The sequence below is a fragment of the Medicago sativa genome, chromosome 5 (genome assembly GCF_051527215.1).
Source record: "Medicago sativa cultivar Bolivia chromosome 5, Bolivia_mono, whole genome shotgun sequence".
Classification (NCBI taxonomy): domain Eukaryota; kingdom Viridiplantae; phylum Streptophyta; class Magnoliopsida; order Fabales; family Fabaceae; genus Medicago; species Medicago sativa.
The window spans coordinates 11,353,079-11,375,101 of record NC_140753.1 but is presented as its reverse complement, the minus strand read 5'-3'; the positions used below and the strand labels follow the sequence as shown (position 1 = coordinate 11,375,101).

The following is a 22,023-nucleotide window of genomic DNA, read 5'->3' as shown; positions in this document are numbered from 1 at the left end:
GTTACAACTATTTGTTTTTTCTTTTTAAATATATTTATATATGGTTGTTGTCACCTGTTAATATTGTTATCCTCTTGACTCGTACCCGCGGAAATTCGGATATTCCCACTTAAGAAAATTTTAGATTAACCCCACAAACATATATAAACGAAGAAAATCGAAAAATGATTTTAAGTATTCTTGTTAAGTATTAGTACATTCTCCACTTTCATAAATGTAAAATGGAATATATTGAATTGAGAGTGATGAAAGTAGTATTAACTAGAGTTATAAAGGGAAAAAGTAATTAATATTGTATTGAAAAGTAAAATGGCTCAGTTATTATAGGACGGAGAAAATATAAAATTAGTATTATATTGTGGACTACCCTACACATCTCAACTGATAAAAAAATTGAAAGTCATACAAAAACTGAAATTTATTGAATATGATTACATATTTTTTGTTAAAAAAAATGTTTGGATCGAATTTTAAATTATTTTTATTTTTTTCAAAACCCGTATACATAAATATTTTTTGAGAGAGCATACATAAATATCAACACTTTTCTTTTGGTCAAATTAATATATTTTTTATAACCATAATATATTGCATTTTTTTTTGAACAAATCAAAATGAGATAAATTAAACACAGCTGTGATACACTCCACACAAGGTGTGCAAAGAGAACACAAACAAATATTTATAGAGTCTAGGTGCCTAAACAAGCACCAACCAAACCAAGAAACTCAATTACAAAATTATGCCCATACAAGGGAGCGGATGTATCCACCAATCATGATAACTGTAACCGAAGGAAACATGTTTTGATTTCAACCATAAAAATGAAGTGAGCTTGACTCTTTCTAAAAGCATAAAAGGGGAAGCAACCATATTTTAAAAGACACGATTGTTCCTCTCCTTCCATATATTTTTAATGCAATATATTTCAACCATAATATATTGCATTAATCAATTATTTGTTGGTTTTTATTTTTTTTAATAATACTTCTTTGTTAAATATAATATCTTGTAAAAAAAAATATAATATATATTTTTTTACAAATTCATATGTTTCAAACATGATTATTTTCATTTTTAATATATTATTTTACATCAAATCTACGATTTTATCATATCTTTATAGCATTCACTTTAATGGATTTTTTCACAAAATTTTAATTTCAATATAAAATTGATCCACATTAAACCGAATAAAATTAAATCTAATCGTATTTAAATTTTTTAATCAAATAACTTTACTTTATCACCAATCCAATATCAGCAATGAAAGGTGGTTAAAAGCAATTTTGGCAAATGCTAGCTCAATGAAGCCGATTTAAGCGGCCCAATGGGAAACCGGAAGAGAGAAGAACAAAGCATGACACATTAACACCGCCACGGTAAAGTAGAAAACAAATGTGGCGATCACAGGGAATATTCCGGAACCTAAAACCAAAAACCGCCGCGGTTATTACTCACCGGAGTTGGATGAGCACGGTGATGAGTTTCGGCGACGGAACCCACGGAGCACTCGGTTTACCAACAACCACCGTTGGTATAGGAACACACGCATACGAACCAACTCCAATTCCTTCTTTACCTTCTGATATTGTTACCGTCCACGCCGGTCACTACCACTCTCTCGCAACCACTTCACAAGGTGATCTTTGGGCTTGGGGTAGAAACAACGAAGCCCAACTGGGTCGTGGGCTTTCCGCTAGAGAAACATGGAATGAGCCAAGAAGAGTGGAGGGGTTAGAAAATGTGAAGGTTTGTGGTGCTTTTGCTTCTGGTGTTGTTTCGTGTTGTGTTGGTGATGATGGCTCTGTTTGGGTTTGGGGGATGTCCAAAAGGGGACAACTTGGACTTGGAAAACATGTTACTGAAGCTGTTCTGCCTTCTAGGGTTGAAGCACTTTCTCCAGAAAACGTAGTTAAGGTACTTTAGCTTAATTAAGCTCTCTTACATTACATGGAATAGAAGAGCTTCCTACATGCATTGCATAAGTTATGTTTTTAGGAAGTATAACCTGAAACTCACACACAACGACGAGGTCCATTTTGAACCGGGTGTCCAGCCTAGCAATATCAACATTGTCAGATGAGACATCTCGAATAGTATAACTTATAAGCTACTTTTTATAAAATATTTTGGGTGTTTATTAAAATAAGTTGAAATCATGTTGTGAAATATATATACACTTAGTTCAAGAGTAAATTATCGGTTTGGTATATGAAATTGTAAGGGTTGATCGATTTAGTGCTACAAATATGTGAAATAGCAATTTAGTCATTTAAATTGAACAATGTGAGTCAATTTAATTCTTTTTCTAAATTTAGGATCACAATTTTGAAGGTTCTGTGTTTATCATGTTATAGTAAGAGAAAATTCAAATCAATGTTTACGTGATTTATTGGTTTTGATGGATGTTTACTAAATAGATATTTTGATATAGAGACTAAATTGAATGGCCTTCTTTAATTTAAGGGACTAACTTTCTTGCTATTTTGTGAATCCAAAGGATTTAATTGCTCGACGCTTGCAATTTCAAGCATTGAAATGCTCACTTACTCCTATTCAAATAAGCTCTTTTACTACGACACTGACACCGTAATAATTTGAGAAAATTGAAGTAATTAAATGTAATCTCATGTGTCGGTGTGTTTATTTGTAACATACACCATCTTTAATACAAAGTATCGGTGCTGCATAGCTTATTCAAACACATGGTGATGAAGCTTTATTTTTAATTGTTTCTTTGATTGAAACAGGTCTCGTTTGGTTGGGGGCACGCTCTTGCATTAACTGTGGATGGCAAGCTGTTTGGGTGGGGCTATTATGCAGATGGAAGGATAGGGAATATGGGGAATGATCACTTGGAGTCATCTCCATTAGATTCCAGTTCAAGTGCATTTTCAAACAACACACAAATCACGAGTTCAGACCTCGAAGTTGCTGAAAAGAAAGTCTTACAAGGAATGGCAGAGGAGACTAACATGCCAATAATATGGGAACCTCGCCTGGTTGAAGAACTGCGTGGCGTTCAAGTTGTGGACATTGCATGTGGCCTTGATCACTCTTTAGTTCTTTGTCGTAAGTAACATAATCTACATTGCATAATTTTTCAGGGAATCATCAATTTAGTCTTTGAAATTGCAGGAGACTATCAATATAGAATTTTTAAATTCAAATATCATTTTCCAATTTCCTTATGTTCAGGGACAAAGTTGACGACGTCTCTACACTTTCATAGACTAAATTTGTGATTCGCTTTGTAATCCTTTTAGCAAATTATTACATATGAATGATTTTTGTTCTCTCTCAACTCTCGAGTGCCCTTATCAGGTGATGGTGCCCTCTTGAGTTCTGGAAGTAACGTGTATGGCCAATTGGGGCGAGCTAGAGAAGATTTGGGATTTTTTCCTGTTGACATAAAGTTCACTCCTGTTTCCGTAGCAGCGGGGCTTGGCCACTCTTTGGCAATATGCCAGCTTGATGAATCAGATAGTAATGTCACTTTGGGGACTACAGATATTGCTTCATGGGGGTGGAACCAGAGTTCTCAGCTAGGACGGGCAGGGCCTGCCTATCTTCCTGCTTTGATTGATGCGTTGGCTGGGGAAAATCCGGTTTCAGTTTCAGCAGGGCGTGCACATTCGGTTGCTCTCACATCAAAAGGAGAAATGTGGGTCTGGGGATCTGGTAAAAATGGTAGACTTGGATTGTCAAGTTCTGTTGACGAAGATGAGCCGTTTTACCTGGATTCCTTAGAAGGTTTTCAAATTTTGCAGGCGGTGTCTGGGTTTGATCATAATCTGGTTCTTGTTGCTGGCTGATCTGTCTTCAACAAATGCCTTAGTGCTAGGTTCACTAAATTTAGTAACCGGAATAACAGATAAGAAAATAACATAGGAAAGAGTGTACAAGGGCAAAGCTGTGTCCCTTTTAAGTTCAAAGATGTGTCTCTTTAAAGCTTAAACTAAAGGGTGGAGTCTTGAAACAAATCCAAGCACTCCCTTGATCCAATTGTAAATAAATGTTGTTGTTACTTTTGTCTGGAGATCTTACCTTGATAAGTAGTAAAGATGATGTACATTTAATCATGAATAAAGATGGGGTTAGTTTGACCACTTCAGAATTATTCTAATTGTTAAGAGTAAGGATTAATTATCGTTGAAGCAGGGGTCTTAACTTTTCATTGTTCTTGACTGTGACGAATTTTGCAAGACATATTGGTCCAAGTATCGGAAGAAATTTAACAGTCTATAGTAATACTCATGGAGGTAAACAATGAAATAAAAAATCATTACTTTGGAAATTTAATTACAAGAAATCCTTCAAATCTTTCCTTACATTTGTTTCCTCTTATTTTTGTCTCTTAATTAAAAACCTTCTGCAAGTTTTACATGAAGGCTGGATATACAAAAACACAGTAAAACCGTAGAATACAAATTAATTCAATTTTTCTCTGGTTATTTTTGAACCGATGACTAGCATGAAGGAAGGTCCTTAGGTGGTGGCAGAACCGATTGACCTTGGTTTGGTCCATTTTCAACAAGGAAAGCTGTTTTCAACCCCCAACCAGTGTGCAGCTCCAAATGACAATGCATGAACCAAACACCTGTGCAATTGTATATACAAAAACATCATGTCGTGACATAGCAGAATATGCCATAAAGTAAAATATTATAGAAGCTTAGGACAACTTCAGACATACCTGGATTATCTGCCTGGAAGCGAATTGCGGTCCAACCACCTGTAGGAACCCCAACTGTGTTCCTTTCAATAGGATCTACCAAGTTGTATTTGGCTGGGTCTTTAGCAGGATCAAAATTACCAATACCACTTCCAACAACGAAAAAGTTATATCCATGAAGATGGAATGGATGTGATTCAACTGTTAGGAGATTAGTATCCTGCAACACTAGCTCAACAGTAGAGTTGAAGGCAATCTTGTTTACTCTCGTGCCTGTCAAAGAGGCAAGATTGGCGGTTAATGGCGCACCGGTATAGTTGAAAGGAATTGGTGGGCGGTCAGGAAAATCAGCTCTGAAAACACCCTTGATGTTGAAGTAGTGAGCTTGAAGAAGCGCAACTTGAGGCATCACAAAAGATACATTGTTTATGGAAGCAAGAAACCTGGTTCCGTTGAGGCATGTGGGGCAAGAATTTTTGCCTAAACCAATAGTGTAAAAGAGGTTTCTATCAACTTTGAGAGGAACGTTAGCAGGGTACTTAGCAGAGTTCAAGCTTCTGATCTTTTTGTTGTAACTCAAAGCAAAACCTGTGTCATTGCCAGCTGGCAACTGTGGAAGGATAGGTAGGACAAAGTTTGGGATGTCTTTGTATTGAAGTATAGCTGTAGCAGTTTTGTTGTCAACTTGAATTGGGGCATCCATAAAAGCCTTGGTGGCCACGAAGTACCTACCGGCAACTTGGTTGGCATGAACCAGAACGTTTGTGGTTTGACCAGGAGCAATTAGTATAGCCTGAGTGGTGAATGGTTTTGTATAAACAGCATCAACCTCCACTACTGTCATGTTGTGACCCGCAATGGCAAAGAAAAGTTCGTCGTTAAGGGCAGCGTTGATGATTCTCAGGAGGTATGTCTTCCCTTGTTCTACCTCCATTGCAAATGTGTCTGGAAAATTGAAGCAATTTTTTTTTAAAAGGAAAAATTGAAGCAAATTAATTGAACTTCAAACAAAGATTTCACTCTTTTGTGTATATAATTATATATTTTGTTATTATTTGTACAAATTGTATTTCGTCCGTTAATTAGGTCTACAGTATAGCATAGTATTTTTTTTTAACAAGCAGGATAGCATAGTCTATTTAAACTGTTTAGCGATTCTATTCTCATTACTTTTGATTTTTGAAATAATATTCAAAAAATTACTCTCCAATTATACATACTCTTTTGTGGACTATAAAGTAATAACTAAAATCTGGTTAGTTGTTACCAAACTTGTGCTACTAATTTTACTTACGCTTCTCAGAACAAGGAAATAGCGGTCCTGGTTTTCCATTGATTGTATGTGCATCTGACATATTTGGTGGCAACCCCATTTTGTTTCCTTGCTTTTCAATCTCTTCCACATCATTGTTCCACCATTCACCTATTGCATGCAGAAACAATTAGTAAATCAACTTTCATACTTCTTATTTCATCCGATGAATCTTTATAAGACTTTTTTTTTGGAAAAATGAATCTTTATAATACTTACCTAAGACAATTTCGAATTCTCTAGCTGGCTGTGGGAAAGGAAATGGTGTTCCAAGTTTAGGCATGATTACTATTGCCCCATAGACAGTGGCCCTCAGCCAGAAAATGTGTGCGTGCCACCATAGTGTTCCTCTCTGCCCAGTAACGTTGAATTTGTAAGTATAGCTGTTTCCAGTCTGTATTGGACATTGAGTGATATAAGCTGGTCCGTCCGCCCAACCATTACGATATTGTTTAAGTCCATGCCTATAATAAGCATATATATAATTGTTAGAGAAAAAACATGTATTTTCAAGTGTTAAAAACTTCACCAATATTTATTTAATCAATTTGTGAAATTCAGCTACCAATGAATCGATATGTTGTATTGTGCATGGTTGGTAACGTTGACAAGCACTTGATCTCCTTCCCTAGCATAGATAGTTGGCCCTGGAAACCTCCCATTTACAGTTACAATGGGTTTTGCATGGCACAGTCTACTCACATTCTTCACTTGAATCTGTAGAAAGAACAAAATGCTATTAAGGGAACCTTGCATTGCTAGCTATAATAAGTTAAGGTATGCTGAATATGATCAAAATATAATAACTCACATCAAACTGGTATTTCTTTATGGCAGCTTCAGATGAAGAGATTAAACCAACAAAGAGAAATAAGAGAAAGTTTAATGCAGACATGAAACTTCCCAAGCTTGCCATTATGTTCTGCTTGATGTTTAAGTTCTTTTTACTTATTTTGAATCTTGTGAGTACAGATACATTGTGGTGCACATATATATATGTTTGTGTGTGTGTGTGTTTGAATACTTGTATTGAGAAGGTAAAATGATCTATCAGTTTGTTGCATGAAGGATAAAAACTGAGCTAGTTTGATTTGGTGGTTCCTTAATGAGTTGTATAGTTTGTAAAATAATGATAAAAAATTTGAAGGTCTTGGATTCCGTAGAGGCTGAGTACAGGAAAGAACAACATTTTGTGAAGTTATAATTGTTTATACATTTATTTCAACATTTGACATGAAACTGTGAGAGGTACATGAAGCCAAACCAAAGTTAATATACACTACACTGGCTAGACTTTATCGTTAAGGGGAAGTAATGGCTCATCAAGGGTGAGTCCTAATGCCAAGAGTTATGTCTGCTATCAAAATTGAAGGTTCCTTTGCCAAAAGAAATTGTAACTTGTTTCAACGAGCTTAACTCGGTTGGCAGGGACACTGTTTAATATATACGAGGGCATGCGGTGGTCGGGGTTCAAACCTCAAACATTTCACTTATTTACTTTAAAGAGCTGAATTTCTAGCCACTACGCTTTTTTACCGAACAAAGATAAAAAGAAATCATAATTTAACTAATGTGGTAACATCGTGAATCTCACACAGGCTCTACTTTTTACCCTAATTTCTAAAACCTTACTGGTATGTTTTTGTACGTGTGGTATAATTTGTTCTAAAGTGTATTTTTTGAACGGCAAAAAATTAATATTAAATATGTACATTTAAACACATGTTAATAGTGGAAAAAGTTTTTCCAAATCTATGCTGTTGGCTGCTAGCGCTCTAGAAACTAGTTCAATACTTCAATTAGACTTACCATGATTCAGCCTAACAAATAATTTTGGATGAAAATATGCTTGAAAATTACTTTTGATTAATTATTTAATAATTTAATTTCTACCAAATCTTTTGCTTGTTTAGACCAGTTGTCGTTAGTTTCATACTAAGTTGTCTATCTGTCCTATTGCTTATATTTGAAACTAAACAGTCAAGTTTTTAATTTTGTCGGCATTAAAAAAATTCAATATGCTTTTAGATTTATCAACCTTCAAGGAAAGGAATGTTACGTCCATGGACATGGACTATGTCTTCTAATGCATTTAAACTGATTTCTTGAAAGTTGGGACTCATTAGAATGCATCCTTTGTTCCTACAGTTGCATTGTGAAACTTTCTACAACTAATTGAACCCGCGAGATTGTTTGAGAAGCTTGAAAATATTTGAGGAGTTTTGAATGACATGGTATCCTTTATTATAAAAGCTAGACTTGCTTGGCTATCATGTTTGCCCTAATTCACCCTTCTTTGCCCTAATCCCTAGCATTTTTCCCTCCTAAACATGTACTAATGACTAATCTAATCTCATCCGTTCAACCTCTATTTTCACACTTGATCACACCCGTTGATTCAAAGTCTACAAATTTTCTCTCATATTACTTAGTTAATGCAATTGAAGACGTATTTAATGCAAATAAAGTCGGTCAACAATCCCCTAACTAAATGCTGATCAAAAGGTGTTCTTCGTACTGACATTACAATGTTTCACACATACATTTTTTAAATAAAGTCGAAATTATATGTCATTAACTATAATTAAATTGCTATAACTAATTGCTTTAAATAAAATGATATGCCACTGTCCAAAAAGTATTTCGACTTCTCTCAAAATAAAAAAAGTATTTCGACTAAATAGGAATTACTTTAAATATTTCTATAAAATAGGCTGGTAATTAATTGCTTTTAATTTCCCAATGAATGGGAAATACTACCAATAGAAGCACAACGGTCATTCACATTAATTAGCATTCTATAAAATGTTGTCTTCTCCTTATAACTTTGGTGCATATTTTCGAATCAAAGCCTTAAAAAAAATATGATCCTGTAATTATATGATGTTAGACCTTACGACAGCAAAAAATATCATGGATTTCGCTCTATACTCATGCTCATGTATATTTTGTTTAATAGAAACTTTATGTTAATATCATCTGATTACTCTTATTTTTTGATGAGTGAAATATACCGTAGCTATGGAACAGCAATAATATATTAACATTGTTCCTTCGCAAATGTTGCACTATGGGAGTATCACGTTAAAGATCCTGCATTTATGCAACTGTTGAAGCTAAAGTGGCGCACATATCATGTGCAGTACCACCCAGACGAGGTATCTTATACAAAAAATCCTGGAACTCAATCATACTGTTAGAAAGTAAAATAGAAGAAAGAAAATATTTTGCTATTTAGTTGCTATAAAGAGCATAATTGATTTATTTTGATACATGTTTCCAATACAGACACATTTGATATTGGGTACAACTCTCAACAAAGAGATAGACAATGAGTTGAATAGGTATGTCACTTTAATCGATCCAGGACTCAATCAATTTGAGGTTGTCGTGGATAAATATGATGGAAAGCTGTATTTCTCTCATGGAATAGAAGAACTGAACAAGGCCTTTAAATTAGAGCATGGTGGCTGGATATCTCTGATCTATGCTTTCCCTCAACTTTTTGTGATTCGGGTTCACGATCGCCATAACTATGAAATCAAGTATCCGAGTTATCTCCCTCCTTTACGTTTAAGGCTAGCACAATTAATTTACGGTCCTAATGCAGCACCTGGATCTGTCCAGATCGACTACCCCGCTCCTTATCCCCACATATGCGACTGTTTTAAATTTAGTGTCACCAAATGGTTAACACTTGCAGATGTAACATCTGATCAACTGGTATACAATCTTTATAGATTTAGTCACATATTTCAGTTTGTTATCTGTCAATGTCGATTTATTTATAAGATCTCATATGTGTCTGTTTTCTTATTTTACATAGACTTTCTCTTATGCTAAAGTATTTGATAGCATTGTTGACAAGAATTGCAAAGAATTGGCAATTATTGACAATAGCGGACATCATTGGTTGTTCAATGTGGTCATTCTTTTTGACAAGGACGAAATCAAGTTTGGAGGGGATTGGAAAATGTTTTGCACCACAAGAAATCTGTACGAGTGGAAGGCATTAAGGCTTGGAGCAAAAACTTTGGCCCCCAATGCATTCCTATTTTGCACATTTGATTTTTAGTTGTCTGATGGTTTTGATTACGTGCTATCTAATGTCATGTAATTCCTATTTGATATGTTTTTATTATTTTCAATTGAAGGATGCTATGTTTTGGTTGATTCATTATTTTCATCTATTGTAGACTTTTATATATTGCGATCGAAAACAAGATTAATTATATTTTCTTAAAGAAACCAGAATAAGTTCATCTATTAATCTTATTGCTGCAATCTAAACAAATACTAAAACTAGAATAAAAATAGTAAAAAAATACAGTCACCGATTTGTAGAAATAATAATAATAGTCATCATTGCTCTTTGATTAATTATGTAGTGATCATGTCTAAAACCATGGACGATAAAGGCCATTTGATATGCAATATAAGGTCTTAAGAGATCAACATATTTATTTCTTAGAAACCGACAAAATAGGTATATTGTCACATGAGAAATCAAATTTGAATTACTCCATGAGAACGTAGTTAATGCTAATTAAAAAACGAATAACTTACTTAATGCTAATTAAAAACGAATAATACACTTTTAATGCAATTAACAACGAATGACGCACTGTTAATGACAATTAAGAGCGTAGTTAATGGCTTGAAAACGTAGTTAATGTCAATTGAAAACTTTTAACTTGCATATTTTCCTATAACAATTGCTTTTAATTGCTTTTATGCATTATGCACTAATTACTCTACCAATTACTACCTATTAAAAACATTTATGACGTACTTATATCAATTGGTCACGAAAAACTTAATACACGGAGAAGTTAATCAATATGCTATATATCAAATATGCTCCAATAACAAAAAATAACCACGAAAAATATATTAAACACATTTGTCACGCTATATGGAAAAGCTTGCATCAATATGCACAGAAAATTTAACAACAAATATTGCATCACGAAAAAAATTGATGTAGTATATTTTTTGTTAAATTTTCTGTTTCCATTCTTTACGGTAATGACACTTTTTTTATGCTCTCCATTTTTCTTTATGATGTGACTTAGATCGAGCAGTGCAGAGCTATGTGCAATTTTGTTAACAAGTATTCAATTTTATTCAATTTTGTTAACTACCATTTCATTTTGTTATGTATGATATAAAACTTCTATCGGCTATGTATGGTTACATTATTTTCATTGATTCGATTAATTTCTATGTGGTAGGACCCGTGCGGTAGCACGGGTCAATGGTCTAGTTGAACAAAACACGAACTAGAGAGATTAAGAACATAACCCAATTTGAGGGTTGAAACTTTCACCCAATCTCTTCGTGGGCTTGTGGTTTGACTCGTCAATAACAATAACAAAACTGAAGTGTATTGATTTTTAGGTGAGTTGATCCGTCAAAGTTAGAGGAAAAAAAAATTGAATGAAAGATGCGGACAACATTTCACTAAAAATAAATGGTGAAACTAGTTAATAATGCGATCGCCTCACCAAAGACATGAGCAACCACATTTGTTTGTCGCCTATTAAATTCCACATGAGTTTCTAAAAAGAAGAAAAAAATTTTAAAATTTAGCCACTTAAAATTCAATATGATTCAACAATCATTTCACAAACAAGGGTTTGTGGTGAGAATATTGACGGCAGAAAAATATCACAGCTAATAAAAAAAACTAAAATAGATGTTTTAAATTGACCCGACGTGTCAATACGCCTTGTTATTGCAATGTTATTTTAGTGGGTTGAACGGGATGAGCCAACTTGAGTGGTAGGGTCTAAAATCTCAAGTCTTCCCACCTATAATAATGAGTTAAATAAGTTGTCCAGTCGAACCAAATCCGTCATGTCACATCTATGTAATGACGTGATTCTTTTAAAATAAAATTATTGAAAGTAGTTCAAATAATACTTCTTTTTTTTTTGAGCAAAAATAATACTTCTTTTATACTTAGTATAAGTTGTGAATGAATAAAACTAAGTTTTGACCATTTTTAGAGTGATTATTCCATAAGCACGATATTTATAAGTAACATAAATTACAAATAAATAAAAATAAATAACAAATCCATGTATTAAAATAATTGAAATATAAATTTAAATTTGATGGATTGTTATCGTAAAAATCTTACACGATTAACAAATCACATTTAATTATATATGTGATTTTAGAAGTAGTTATAATTGATGTCAAATATTGTTAATGATATGACGATTATAACTGATTAATAGTATAATTGATATATTCCCTGAAAAAAGTATGATTGGTACATATTTAAACTTTCCCAAGGTTCCAAATATTCCTTATGTCCCTTTTTATAATCAGCCTTTGTAATTTCACACACACAAACACACACATGTTAGAAAAAGTATATAGTGTATTTAATTTGTTTATTTTATGTTTTGATGTACCTAAAATACCATTTTGTATATGTATGTAGCTAACCTTTAGTTCTCATATTTCAAAATGCTTTATGATATTAATTAGTTGTTTATTTGGAAGAAAAAAAATGTTGGTGGTGGTCGGGGTTTGAACCCCAGACCTTGTATATATTATGCATCTATACCAACTGAGCTATGTTCACGAGGACGTTTATTTGGAAAATAAAATAACAGCATATGTATCTAGAAATTTAAATTGGGTATACTTAGGGATAAATAAAAAAATCTCAAAATAAAATTGTAATTATGAGCGGAGGGAGTAAGAAGTATCCAAATTGTTCTCACCAAGAGGTCACAAGCACAAGCCATAAACTTTGACAAATGGGGGAACTAGTAGACAACTAAATTGATATTCAAACTACAGGTTCATCCTTTGGGTGGCACAACATCTCACCTGTTTTTTTATCCCTAAACTTTAGGTAGCAAGGTTTTGATCTCAATGAAATTATGAAAGTCAAGCAATCATACATCATTATTTTTAACATATGCACATAGTATTTGACATTTCTAACAGCATGAATTTTTCAAAATAATTAATGTCAAGCTGGAACAGCAGAGCTTCTCCATCCTTGGTAATTTATCCACTAATAATTAGTTCTAACCAAAGAGACAATTGGTAAACAGAGAAGGAAACAAAAACAGAAACCAATTATAGATGCATTTCTCTATGAGGTTTCCTAGAGCAATATATGTAGTCGAATTTCGCCGAGGGTGAATTTTGAAGCAAGAAGTCCACTATTCCATCAGGTATGGGTGCAGATGGTTCTGATCCTTTAGATGATTCCAATCCTTCTTTAAATGCTCTTCGTAACTCAGTAACTTCTTTCTCTGACTTGAAAAGTTTCATGAGAACTGCGTGCGAAAATGGTTCTACTTTCGCTACTTTCACTCTCAAAGACTTCAAGTTACCCAATGAAGGGAAATTAATCTTCGACAGATTAGGAATTAAGTCGAGAACCTAAGCAAATTAAGAGGGTTGCAAGTCAATTAATTTTTGATAAATTTCAGAAATAAATAAATAAAAAGGCATCTTAAGAAGAAAGTAAAAATAGCCTCAAAACATGGTAATTACCTGAAGAGTTCTTGGAGAGACTGTCAATGATTTTATATTAGGAAACTCTAGCAACCAGCTTAATAGAAACAAAGGAGGCTCCTTTTGATGTGGAATTACTTGAACATCAATATCTAAATGTTTAAGAGAAGAAACATCACTCCCGGAGAGTTTCTGAGGAGTACCGGTAGTAAAAGCAAACATACAAAGACTTGGAGTACATAGCACAATTGACGAAAATCTGTGAAAACGATTATACATAGTAAAATTAACAAGCGTCGCACTTGATATGCAAAGGGTTCCTTCACCACTCAAGGAACAATTGGAAAGGAGCAAATTATTCAACTTGTTAAAAGTTGAAAATGGCTCGGCACGATGATTATCACCAACGCAAAATCCACAATTCTGTAGTTGCAAGCTAGTTAATGACGGCAAATTGAAAGATTTTGGAAACAATGTTTGATGACCTCCATTAGGGTAAGTACAAAGCTTAAGATGTGTTAAAGACGGACATGAAAACATCCTAGGTGGAATGTGTGCAAGTACAGTATAGAAACAAAGTCCTAATAGTTGGACATTGTGTGAAATAGCATAATTCACAATCCTTTTGAGTAAGTGAGGCTCTAAGCGACCACCATCGCGCTTAAATTCAAGAGCCTGCAGTTTGATAGAGGAATCACGAAGAGATAAAACCTTAGACAAGAATTTGGTGAAATTCTTGTAAAGTCGAAAATCTAAAGAATTGAATCTAAGGACGGGAAGAAGTTTCCAGATATTCTTCCACCTTGTAGACAGAACACAAGTTTGAACGGCATGTTTGGCGTTCAAAAAGGAAAGAATGTGAAGGATAATGCATTCGGGTAGGTCGCTGAACATGTCTTTACTTCGACTCTCGCTGAGTTTTACTTTCTTCTTCTTTGCCATTCTGACAAGTACCTAATCATAGAAAAAAAATGGAATTATTTTTTGCAATAGAATTAGGAATTGATCAATTGTACGGCAAGTTTTTGAACAGATCAAAGCAACTGAAAAGCAATGGTGAAAACGTGGAAAGTGATTTGTCGATTGATTAGGGGAAAGTAAAAAGGAAAATTAATCTGAGAAATAAAAAATACCTTCGAGTTGTGTGGAATGAATATGTATGGAAACTTACGCTGGGGATTTATGTTGAATGCACGTTTGTTAGGGTTTATGTTTTAGCCTTTTAGGTTTTGAGAAATAAAACTTGCCGTGCTAAAAAAATGCAATGAAGATCACCTTGATTGTCAACATCCATATTTAATGAAAGGTAGTTTGTATGCCAACTTATTTTACACATGCAAGGATTTATTTATTTAACAAAACACATCATCCATCCATCGAGTATTGTCATTTAAATGGATGTGTAAAACAACTTTACACGGACATTGCATATAAATTAAACTCTTGTTTAATCGTTATACCTAATATATAATTTTATAATTTTTATTTTTATTTAATATGCAAATTATTTCAATAATTAAAATATTTTTATAATAGCAGTTATCGAATAAAAAAATAATTATTAATGACATGTATATTAAGAGTGGTCACATAAACACTACCACATTGTCCATGAAAAAGCCAAATCAACATAAATAACTCCAAAATAAGGTATTCGGTGGAAAATTTAGAATAAAGTAATTAATATTAGGAGCATGGCGGAGTCAGAAAAAAATGTTTGGGTGGGCCGCTAAATTATGAATTTTTTTTTATTTAAAATACAAATGTTAATTGGAACAATTTTCAGTTGACAAACAATATAAGGGAGGTATGAAACCCCCCACAAATTAAAAGGTCTGTAAACCTCCGCTAACCAGTCAAGCATAGACATGACAAAAATCACGTAAACCACTTTTAGAATTGCTGAAATCTAAAACTGTTGAAAAATCTCACAAAATGGACCTATGATTTTTTTTATGTGGACCAATACACCATTTACGGAGATTTGGATTTGTCGAAAATAAAAAAATGTCACAAAATTGTTTAAAATCTTGCAAATTAAACCTATAATTATTAATTTTTTAATTTTTTTTGGGTGGGTTGTGGCCCACCCCATCCCATGAAGGGCTCCGCCACTGATTAGGAGACCAAAATTTGATTTTCGAAATGGAGGATCAAAACTTCATTTTTTTTTTTTGAGAAAAAAATAGGAGATTAAAAGTGCATTTAAACCAAATAAATAAGATGTTAGTCGAGAACGACATACAATCAAATTTAGTGTTAGCCGAATTCCCCTCAAACAAATGAAAGTTAGGAAAATGTAAAATAGACGAGTACAAGATAGTCAGATTTTTCTCAAATCCGCATATGTTAGAAAGAACCTTCAAAGAAGTTAAAAATAGTTTGCAACATAGCATCTATGCACGTTTGCCACTTCATTTTCGCTTCCCGAGACACTTTGAACGTGAAAATTCAGAAGCCACAATATGCAGCTTATTGGTGGACGTGAGTTTAGGCCAAATGTGGTCGTGGTTCCAAACAAGAAAATAGTTTCTTTTATTGCATTTTTCATTTATTTCACCCCTGCTTGCAAAAATGTTTAACATCCCAATAATAGTAAAGAGCACTGTCTGAACTTAACTCAGTTGGTACATTGCATAGTATATGTCGGGGTTTGAACTTCAGACACTTACTTCTTCACCTAAGAGTATTTGGAGAAACCGTCATCATTTTGATATTAGTAAGCTCAAATAAACAGTTGAGGAGAATCAAAGGAGTATCCCCGCATTCTGATCTCAAAACTATGTCAACATTTGCATGTTTGATAGAACAAAGATTGGTCTTGCCCCCACAAAGTTTCTGAAGAAGAATACCGGAATAAACAAAATTACAACGATTTGGAGTGGATAGCTCCAATTTGGTCGAAGTCCAACCATAGCCATTTTGTATAGTTAAATTGGAAAGACGACTAGAAATATTGAAGACACAAAAGTTGAGAATGACGCGATTCTATAGAGATGAAATACTTAGAATGACACGATTCTTTTAAAAAAAGAGAATGGGTGTTAAAGAATGAGTGTTTCTATTTCTAATACTCCTAATTGAATAAGTTTTAAATATTTTTTACGAGAAATTTAAAGATTATCTTTTTTAGAGGGAAGAAACTCATTGCATTGAGTGTTTTATTTGTATCTCCTTTAATATAAGAAAGGAATATGCTGTGGAAAACCCACTTCTGCCCCAATCCCTTCTTTCGCCACCTCATTGATTAATGGGTAAAAGTTGTCTAAATTTCACTTTTTCTGACTAATTATTATGATTTTACCCCAATTGTCTAATGTAACTGAATAGGTTAGTACATGTTTCAAAATTAACACTTATACATGTAACTTGAACCGGTTACACCAACTGAACTTCAGTGACTACTTTTTGGTGGGAAAATGATATCAACTTGTCTCAGCCCAGTCAAATCAACTTACACTATTAAGACATGCCAAGTACTATATCATTTATTTATTACTAACATAATAATATACTCTTCAGATTTTGCAACCATTCGTTCCCTCTCTCAAACACTGGTAAGAGAACTGCTTCTGATTTTCACATCTTTCTCATTCCCTCCCTCTATCAATTACTGGTAAACATCATGAACTAATTTGTTTTACCAGTCTAAAAAGTATATCCATTTATGTGCTTGCATTTGTTCTTTCAGTTGGTGTTTATACACGTTACATGGTATTGACATGTGTTTTATCATGTTGTATCCATCTTAAAATATGCTTGCATTTCCTCTGCCGTAAAATCTTTTTCAGATCTGTTTTTCCATGCTCTTTTAAGATCTCAATAACTACTGAGATTCATAAACCCTTTTTCATGATTTTTTCTTTTATTTTATGAAGTTCTGAAGATGGAAATACCCGGTACTCAAGTTATGAACTATGAAAGACCTGTACAGTTCATTGATGCTATCACAGATCAAAAAGATATGTGGAAACTGTCAGTACGAGTCAAAGATAAATGGACAGTGGTGAAGGATGGGAAAGAACATTTGGAAATGCTGATTGTTGATGCTAAGGTAACGGATATAACATTTTTTTGACTTTATTATTAACTTTTTATCTATTTTCGAAACAACTTATTGGTTTTTTCATTTTATGCCTTAAGATTTTTTACTTTACTTATTATATTTTGACTTTTTGTAGGGTTTTATTAAAATCATATTCAAGTTATTTTAATACACTACTTTTTTTTGGCCAAAGCTGTTTGGTATAACTGTTGTTTATGAATTCATTGTTGATGTATTTCCTGTTTGAATTTAATATTTTCATACCATGTTAGGGTAATGATATTCAAGTTATCATGGCTTCTGGATACAAGTCTGCTTTTGACAAAATACTTGAGGAAAACTCCACATATACCTTAAGTAACTTCCAAGTGGTGAACAATAATTTGCTGTTTAAGGCTTCTGATCATAAGTTCATGTTAAAATGGACTGGTGGAACAACTGCTGAAGATGTCAACCTCAATGATATCCCTACTACGCACATCAAGTATAAGCCTTTTGCTGAAATTGTTTCCGGCAAATGGCGCCCTGACTTATTAGTTAGTAAGTTCCCTCACAAAAGTTATTTTCTTCTCTGATTTTTTTACATGTTTTGCGTTTTGAAAAGTTAACTTTTGTTCTTTTTCTTTTGTTCTTTTTGTTATTTAGATGTTATTGGAGTTGTCCAGGACATGGGTTACTGTCAACTAAATGAAGGGAAAAAGCTTCAAGTCAATTTCACTATGAAAGATTTAAGGTTTAGTTGCAATTTAGTATTTATATTGCATTACTTTTTAACTTCTATTTTATTTATTTTGGTTTTGTATCCATCTTTACTTATTACATGTTATGATTCTTAGTGATATTGTTCTGCACTGTACACTGTGGGAGGAGTATGCTGCGAAGTTTATTAAATATAATAGTGATAGGAAAGACGTTGGTCCAGTCATTGTTCTGCTGAAGTATTGCAAAATCAAGGCGGAAGGTTTAGATAGTTTACCACATTTTGTTTTTTTTATAGACAACAGTTTTTCTATTATTATGTTATTATTCATAGGTCATTCATGTGTTTTTTTCTCCCTTATGATTAACTCAGGGAAATACCCACTAAGTGTTTCGAACACTTACTCTTTCACTAGATTGTTTATCAATGATGACATCCCTGAGATCAACAGGTTCAAGGAGAGGTTAGTCACCCATTATTGCACAAACTGGGTTTTACATTTTGACAGTCTATAACCATTGTGGTAACTTACTAACATAAAGTTAACCTCCTATTTTCAATAGTTTGCCTAAAGATGATCAGACTATGTCTCAGAGCCAAATTATGTGCACACAGTCTTACTCTAGCTCTCAATTGAGTTCTGAGGAACATTTACTGTCTAATACAACAATTCTGCCACTATCTCATGTCATCCAGCTTGATCAGGTAACCTAATCATGATCATAACACTGTTCAATTACCACTGTCCATAGACATTTCATTGTAATTTTAAGTCTCCTAATCAACTATCACATTTTTTCAGATTACCTATTGCCTTACTGTTGCAACAATTGTCAAGGTCAATGCAACTAAGCATGGATGGTATTATTTTGCATGTCATAAATGTCCCAAAATTGCTAAAGGTGACAAGCCTCCGTATTGTTGTGAAGATGGCCACAACACTGAAACTGAGATAGTGAGGTATATTACTGGAGTCAAATTATCATACCTCAGAGGAAATTTAGACATTTATGTTTGTTTCTAACCTATATATTCATATGTTTCAGGTACAAACTTGAAGTTGAGGTTTCGTACGAAGATGCAAAGACTACATTTGTTCTTTGGGATCGAGAAGTCACGCAGTTATTGCAAGGGCTTCCTGCCGCTCAGCTTCGCACAAATATGATTCAGGTCCATAATATACTTTTTAAGGGTAATGAAAATGTTTTAGATTATATTAGCCTCACCACGTTGGTTTAACTAACAGGCTGGCATAACCAACCGTTTGGAATACCCAATGATGTTGGATGGCATGGCTCATACAAATATCGTTGCTAAAGTCAAATGGCAACCAAAGTGGAAGACCTGCTCTGTTGTTTGCCTTAAGGAGGGTTCAGCTTTTGTTGATCAAGTTAAATCCAAGTTCCCCCGTTTTCAGGCAAACTCACAATCTTCATAATAGTACTAATTTGGTTTACAATATATTAGGTTATGATGTATCACTAACTAATGTCAATATCTATAATGCTATTTCAGCAACCTGCACCACCCCCTATCCACGTTGGGACAGATGCCATGGTCGATGATGCACCTGGCGAATCTGATATTCCCACTAATGATGTTACAGTTACAACTGTAAGTCTATATCAACCCCCTTCATACAATGAACAAATATATCATCCTTATGCAGACACAAATTCAAACAACTAACCTGTACTTATACTTCATTCTTCATAACAGCATGACTTGTCTGCTTCGTCTGAATATGATCCAGAAGGAATGACTCAGACTACACCTCTGAGTAAAATGAAGAATGTAGAGATGTGCAGCAATTTGGAAACACTGAGCCAGCTCACACCAACTGTTTTAAAGACTTTGGCTGAGTCTACCACTGATAAGATCATTTCTATTGATGTCCCTTCCATGCCAAAAACTCATGCCGATGATACCCCTGCAAAACATTCATCATCCAAAAGAGTGAAGCTGATCAAACAAGAGAAAAAATGAGACAAGGTCCCATGTGAAGTCCCACTTTTTTTGGATATCATTATAGAGAAGTGATGTTGATATGTTTCATATTGATGACAAGCACTATTCCTATATGATCATTTTGCTAATTATCTTACAATATTATGTACTAAGTCACTTTGTTGTTGTTCACTACATGTTCACCACAATTATATTGTGGTTATCAGACTTCTCCTTATTGTCAATGACTCAAGTTTCATTTTATTATCATGTTATTAATATGCATTATATAATTATGCATTATATAAGTATGACCTCCTAATGTCTACATTCATCATAGTTGTTACTTCATATAAGGAATTGCTATAACCCAGGGCTGATTACCATGTAAGCCCATCATTTGCATAAAAAAAGATTATATACAAACAAGTTACGACTCATTTGTCAACTTAGTTTGTATTGTTTATAATACTATAGCAACAACTTCATGCTTACACATCATTTTTAACACCCATAATTCAATATATTATATCAACTTTAGATGCCTATTTTATCTGACATCCCACTTATGTGGTTTGAAGAGTATTCAACTACCTTTATGTTCTATACCCAACTTATGCCCTATACCAACTTCCTGCTTATATCACTTCACATATTCGGATTATGGGTTTTATTCATAAGAATTTAATCAATATAATATACTGTTATTCCTATCTTATCCAATTCCCACTTATATTAAATCAAATGTTTGCTCCACTTTTATTGTCTATACGCAACTTCTGCACTATACAAACTTCTACTTACAAATACAATTATATAATATATTGGATGGATTTATGTTCTATATATTATCTTCATAATCCGACAACTACTTAAAAAAGTTATGTTGCACACATTACTACTCCTATGACCATCTCCATGATACAACACTTTGGACCTAAATTATGAACATCAAATAGCTCTTGCATTTTCATGCGTCTATTTTATGGATGATTTCTTAATGTACTTTTCCTTCTAAATGATAGTTGTATTACAAGGGTCTAATAACCACTACTTTTCCTAGCTGTACAACCATTATTAATCCACAGGTTACTTCATTATATATTAATAAACAAAATATAAGGACAAGACATTTGCTAAACAACTCTTCCGCTTTACCTGCACAGCATTAAATGTGATACCACTTCATCACTTACACAAACAACTAAAGAATAGCTACTAAACCTACCAATTCAGACAGATCACATCCTTATTGTTGCATCCAAACACACTGTTTACATCACGTGTTTCCATCAAAATTTCACTTCTCAACACAACTACGTTATGAACTAATGAACTCCTATTTACCTTTTTGTTAACTATGTGTTTGGATGATAAAGGATTCCTTACATTTCTAATTCAAATATATTACTATTTAATCTTCACCTTTTTCAAACGTATTCTATTTTGATATATTTGCAATTATGGATGTATTGAGCCCATAACACTCTCGTCTTAACTAAGAATATATCTACCACAAGAGCACAACCTTTTTCCTATTGGTCATTCACACGCATTGTTTCAACTGGATATTCATCACTGCTACTAAAACATTCAGGTATTGTGCAATTTTCATCTGTTTCTCCTACTGTTCTTTTCGAAAATTAATATCAATCCAATAGAGAATGCTACAAACTATTCAATCTACAGTTGAGATAACAACTTTTAATCCATCTATGCATTTCCTACTTTAACTATCTACATTATATTTGAGAGATATTTTATTATCTAATTCATTCAGATTGATGGATAAAAAACAACTGCAAGTTGATGTTCAAGGATCTAAGGCTAGGAAAAAAAGAATTCAGACTTTG

At 33.5% G+C, this 22,023-nt stretch overlaps 5 protein-coding genes across 6 annotated transcripts; 3 read left to right on the top strand and 2 right to left on the bottom strand.

Moving 5' to 3' along the window:
- Positions 1-1,280: 1,280 nt before the first annotated feature.
- Positions 1,281-4,123, top strand: RUG2 (Regulator of chromosome condensation (RCC1) family protein). Of its 2 annotated transcripts, none has more exons than XM_085713384.1 (3): positions 1,281-1,920; positions 2,754-3,075; positions 3,328-4,123. In XM_085713384.1, the coding sequence occupies exons 1-3, from the start codon at positions 1,399-1,401 to the stop codon at positions 3,816-3,818; spliced, it is 1,335 nt and encodes a 444-aa protein (XP_085569510.1). In that variant the 5' UTR covers positions 1,281-1,398; the 3' UTR covers positions 3,819-4,123. The 2 variants fall into 2 exon arrangements, with proteins under 2 accessions (XP_085569510.1, XP_085569509.1); XM_085713383.1 differs by having other exon boundaries at positions 1,309-1,920; positions 3,316-4,123.
- Positions 4,124-4,266: 143 nt separating this feature from the next.
- On the bottom strand, positions 4,267-6,954 carry LOC146920000 (laccase-11-like). Its single transcript, XM_085713382.1, has 6 exons — positions 6,802-6,954; positions 6,556-6,707; positions 6,210-6,454; positions 5,973-6,101; positions 4,700-5,623; positions 4,267-4,603 (listed from the first exon to the last, which is right to left on the bottom strand). The coding sequence occupies exons 1-6, from the start codon at positions 6,904-6,906 to the stop codon at positions 4,473-4,475; spliced, it is 1,686 nt and encodes a 561-aa protein (XP_085569508.1). The 5' UTR covers positions 6,907-6,954; the 3' UTR covers positions 4,267-4,472.
- Positions 6,955-9,263: 2,309 nt separating this feature from the next.
- LOC146919999 (uncharacterized) lies at positions 9,264-10,065 on the top strand. Its single transcript, XM_085711089.1, has 2 exons — positions 9,264-9,713; positions 9,817-10,065. Exons 1-2 carry the CDS (start codon positions 9,264-9,266, stop codon positions 10,063-10,065), a joined length of 699 nt encoding a protein of 232 aa, XP_085567215.1.
- A 2,889-nt stretch (positions 10,066-12,954) lies between these two features.
- Positions 12,955-14,426, bottom strand: LOC146919998 (putative F-box/FBD/LRR-repeat protein At1g78760). Its single transcript, XM_085710694.1, has 2 exons — positions 13,518-14,426; positions 12,955-13,403 (listed from the first exon to the last, which is right to left on the bottom strand). The coding sequence occupies exons 1-2, from the start codon at positions 14,418-14,420 to the stop codon at positions 13,095-13,097; spliced, it is 1,212 nt and encodes a 403-aa protein (XP_085566820.1). The 5' UTR covers positions 14,421-14,426; the 3' UTR covers positions 12,955-13,094.
- Positions 14,427-16,647: 2,221 nt separating this feature from the next.
- On the top strand, positions 16,648-20,478 carry LOC146919997 (uncharacterized). Its single transcript, XM_085713395.1, has 12 exons — positions 16,648-17,035; positions 17,357-17,532; positions 17,796-18,063; positions 18,169-18,256; positions 18,360-18,484; positions 18,596-18,686; positions 18,787-18,928; positions 19,026-19,183; positions 19,270-19,393; positions 19,470-19,640; positions 19,739-19,837; positions 19,943-20,478. Exons 2-12 carry the CDS (start codon positions 17,365-17,367, stop codon positions 20,207-20,209), a joined length of 1,701 nt encoding a protein of 566 aa, XP_085569521.1. The 5' UTR covers positions 16,648-17,035; positions 17,357-17,364; the 3' UTR covers positions 20,210-20,478.
- Positions 20,479-22,023: the final 1,545 nt, after the last annotated feature.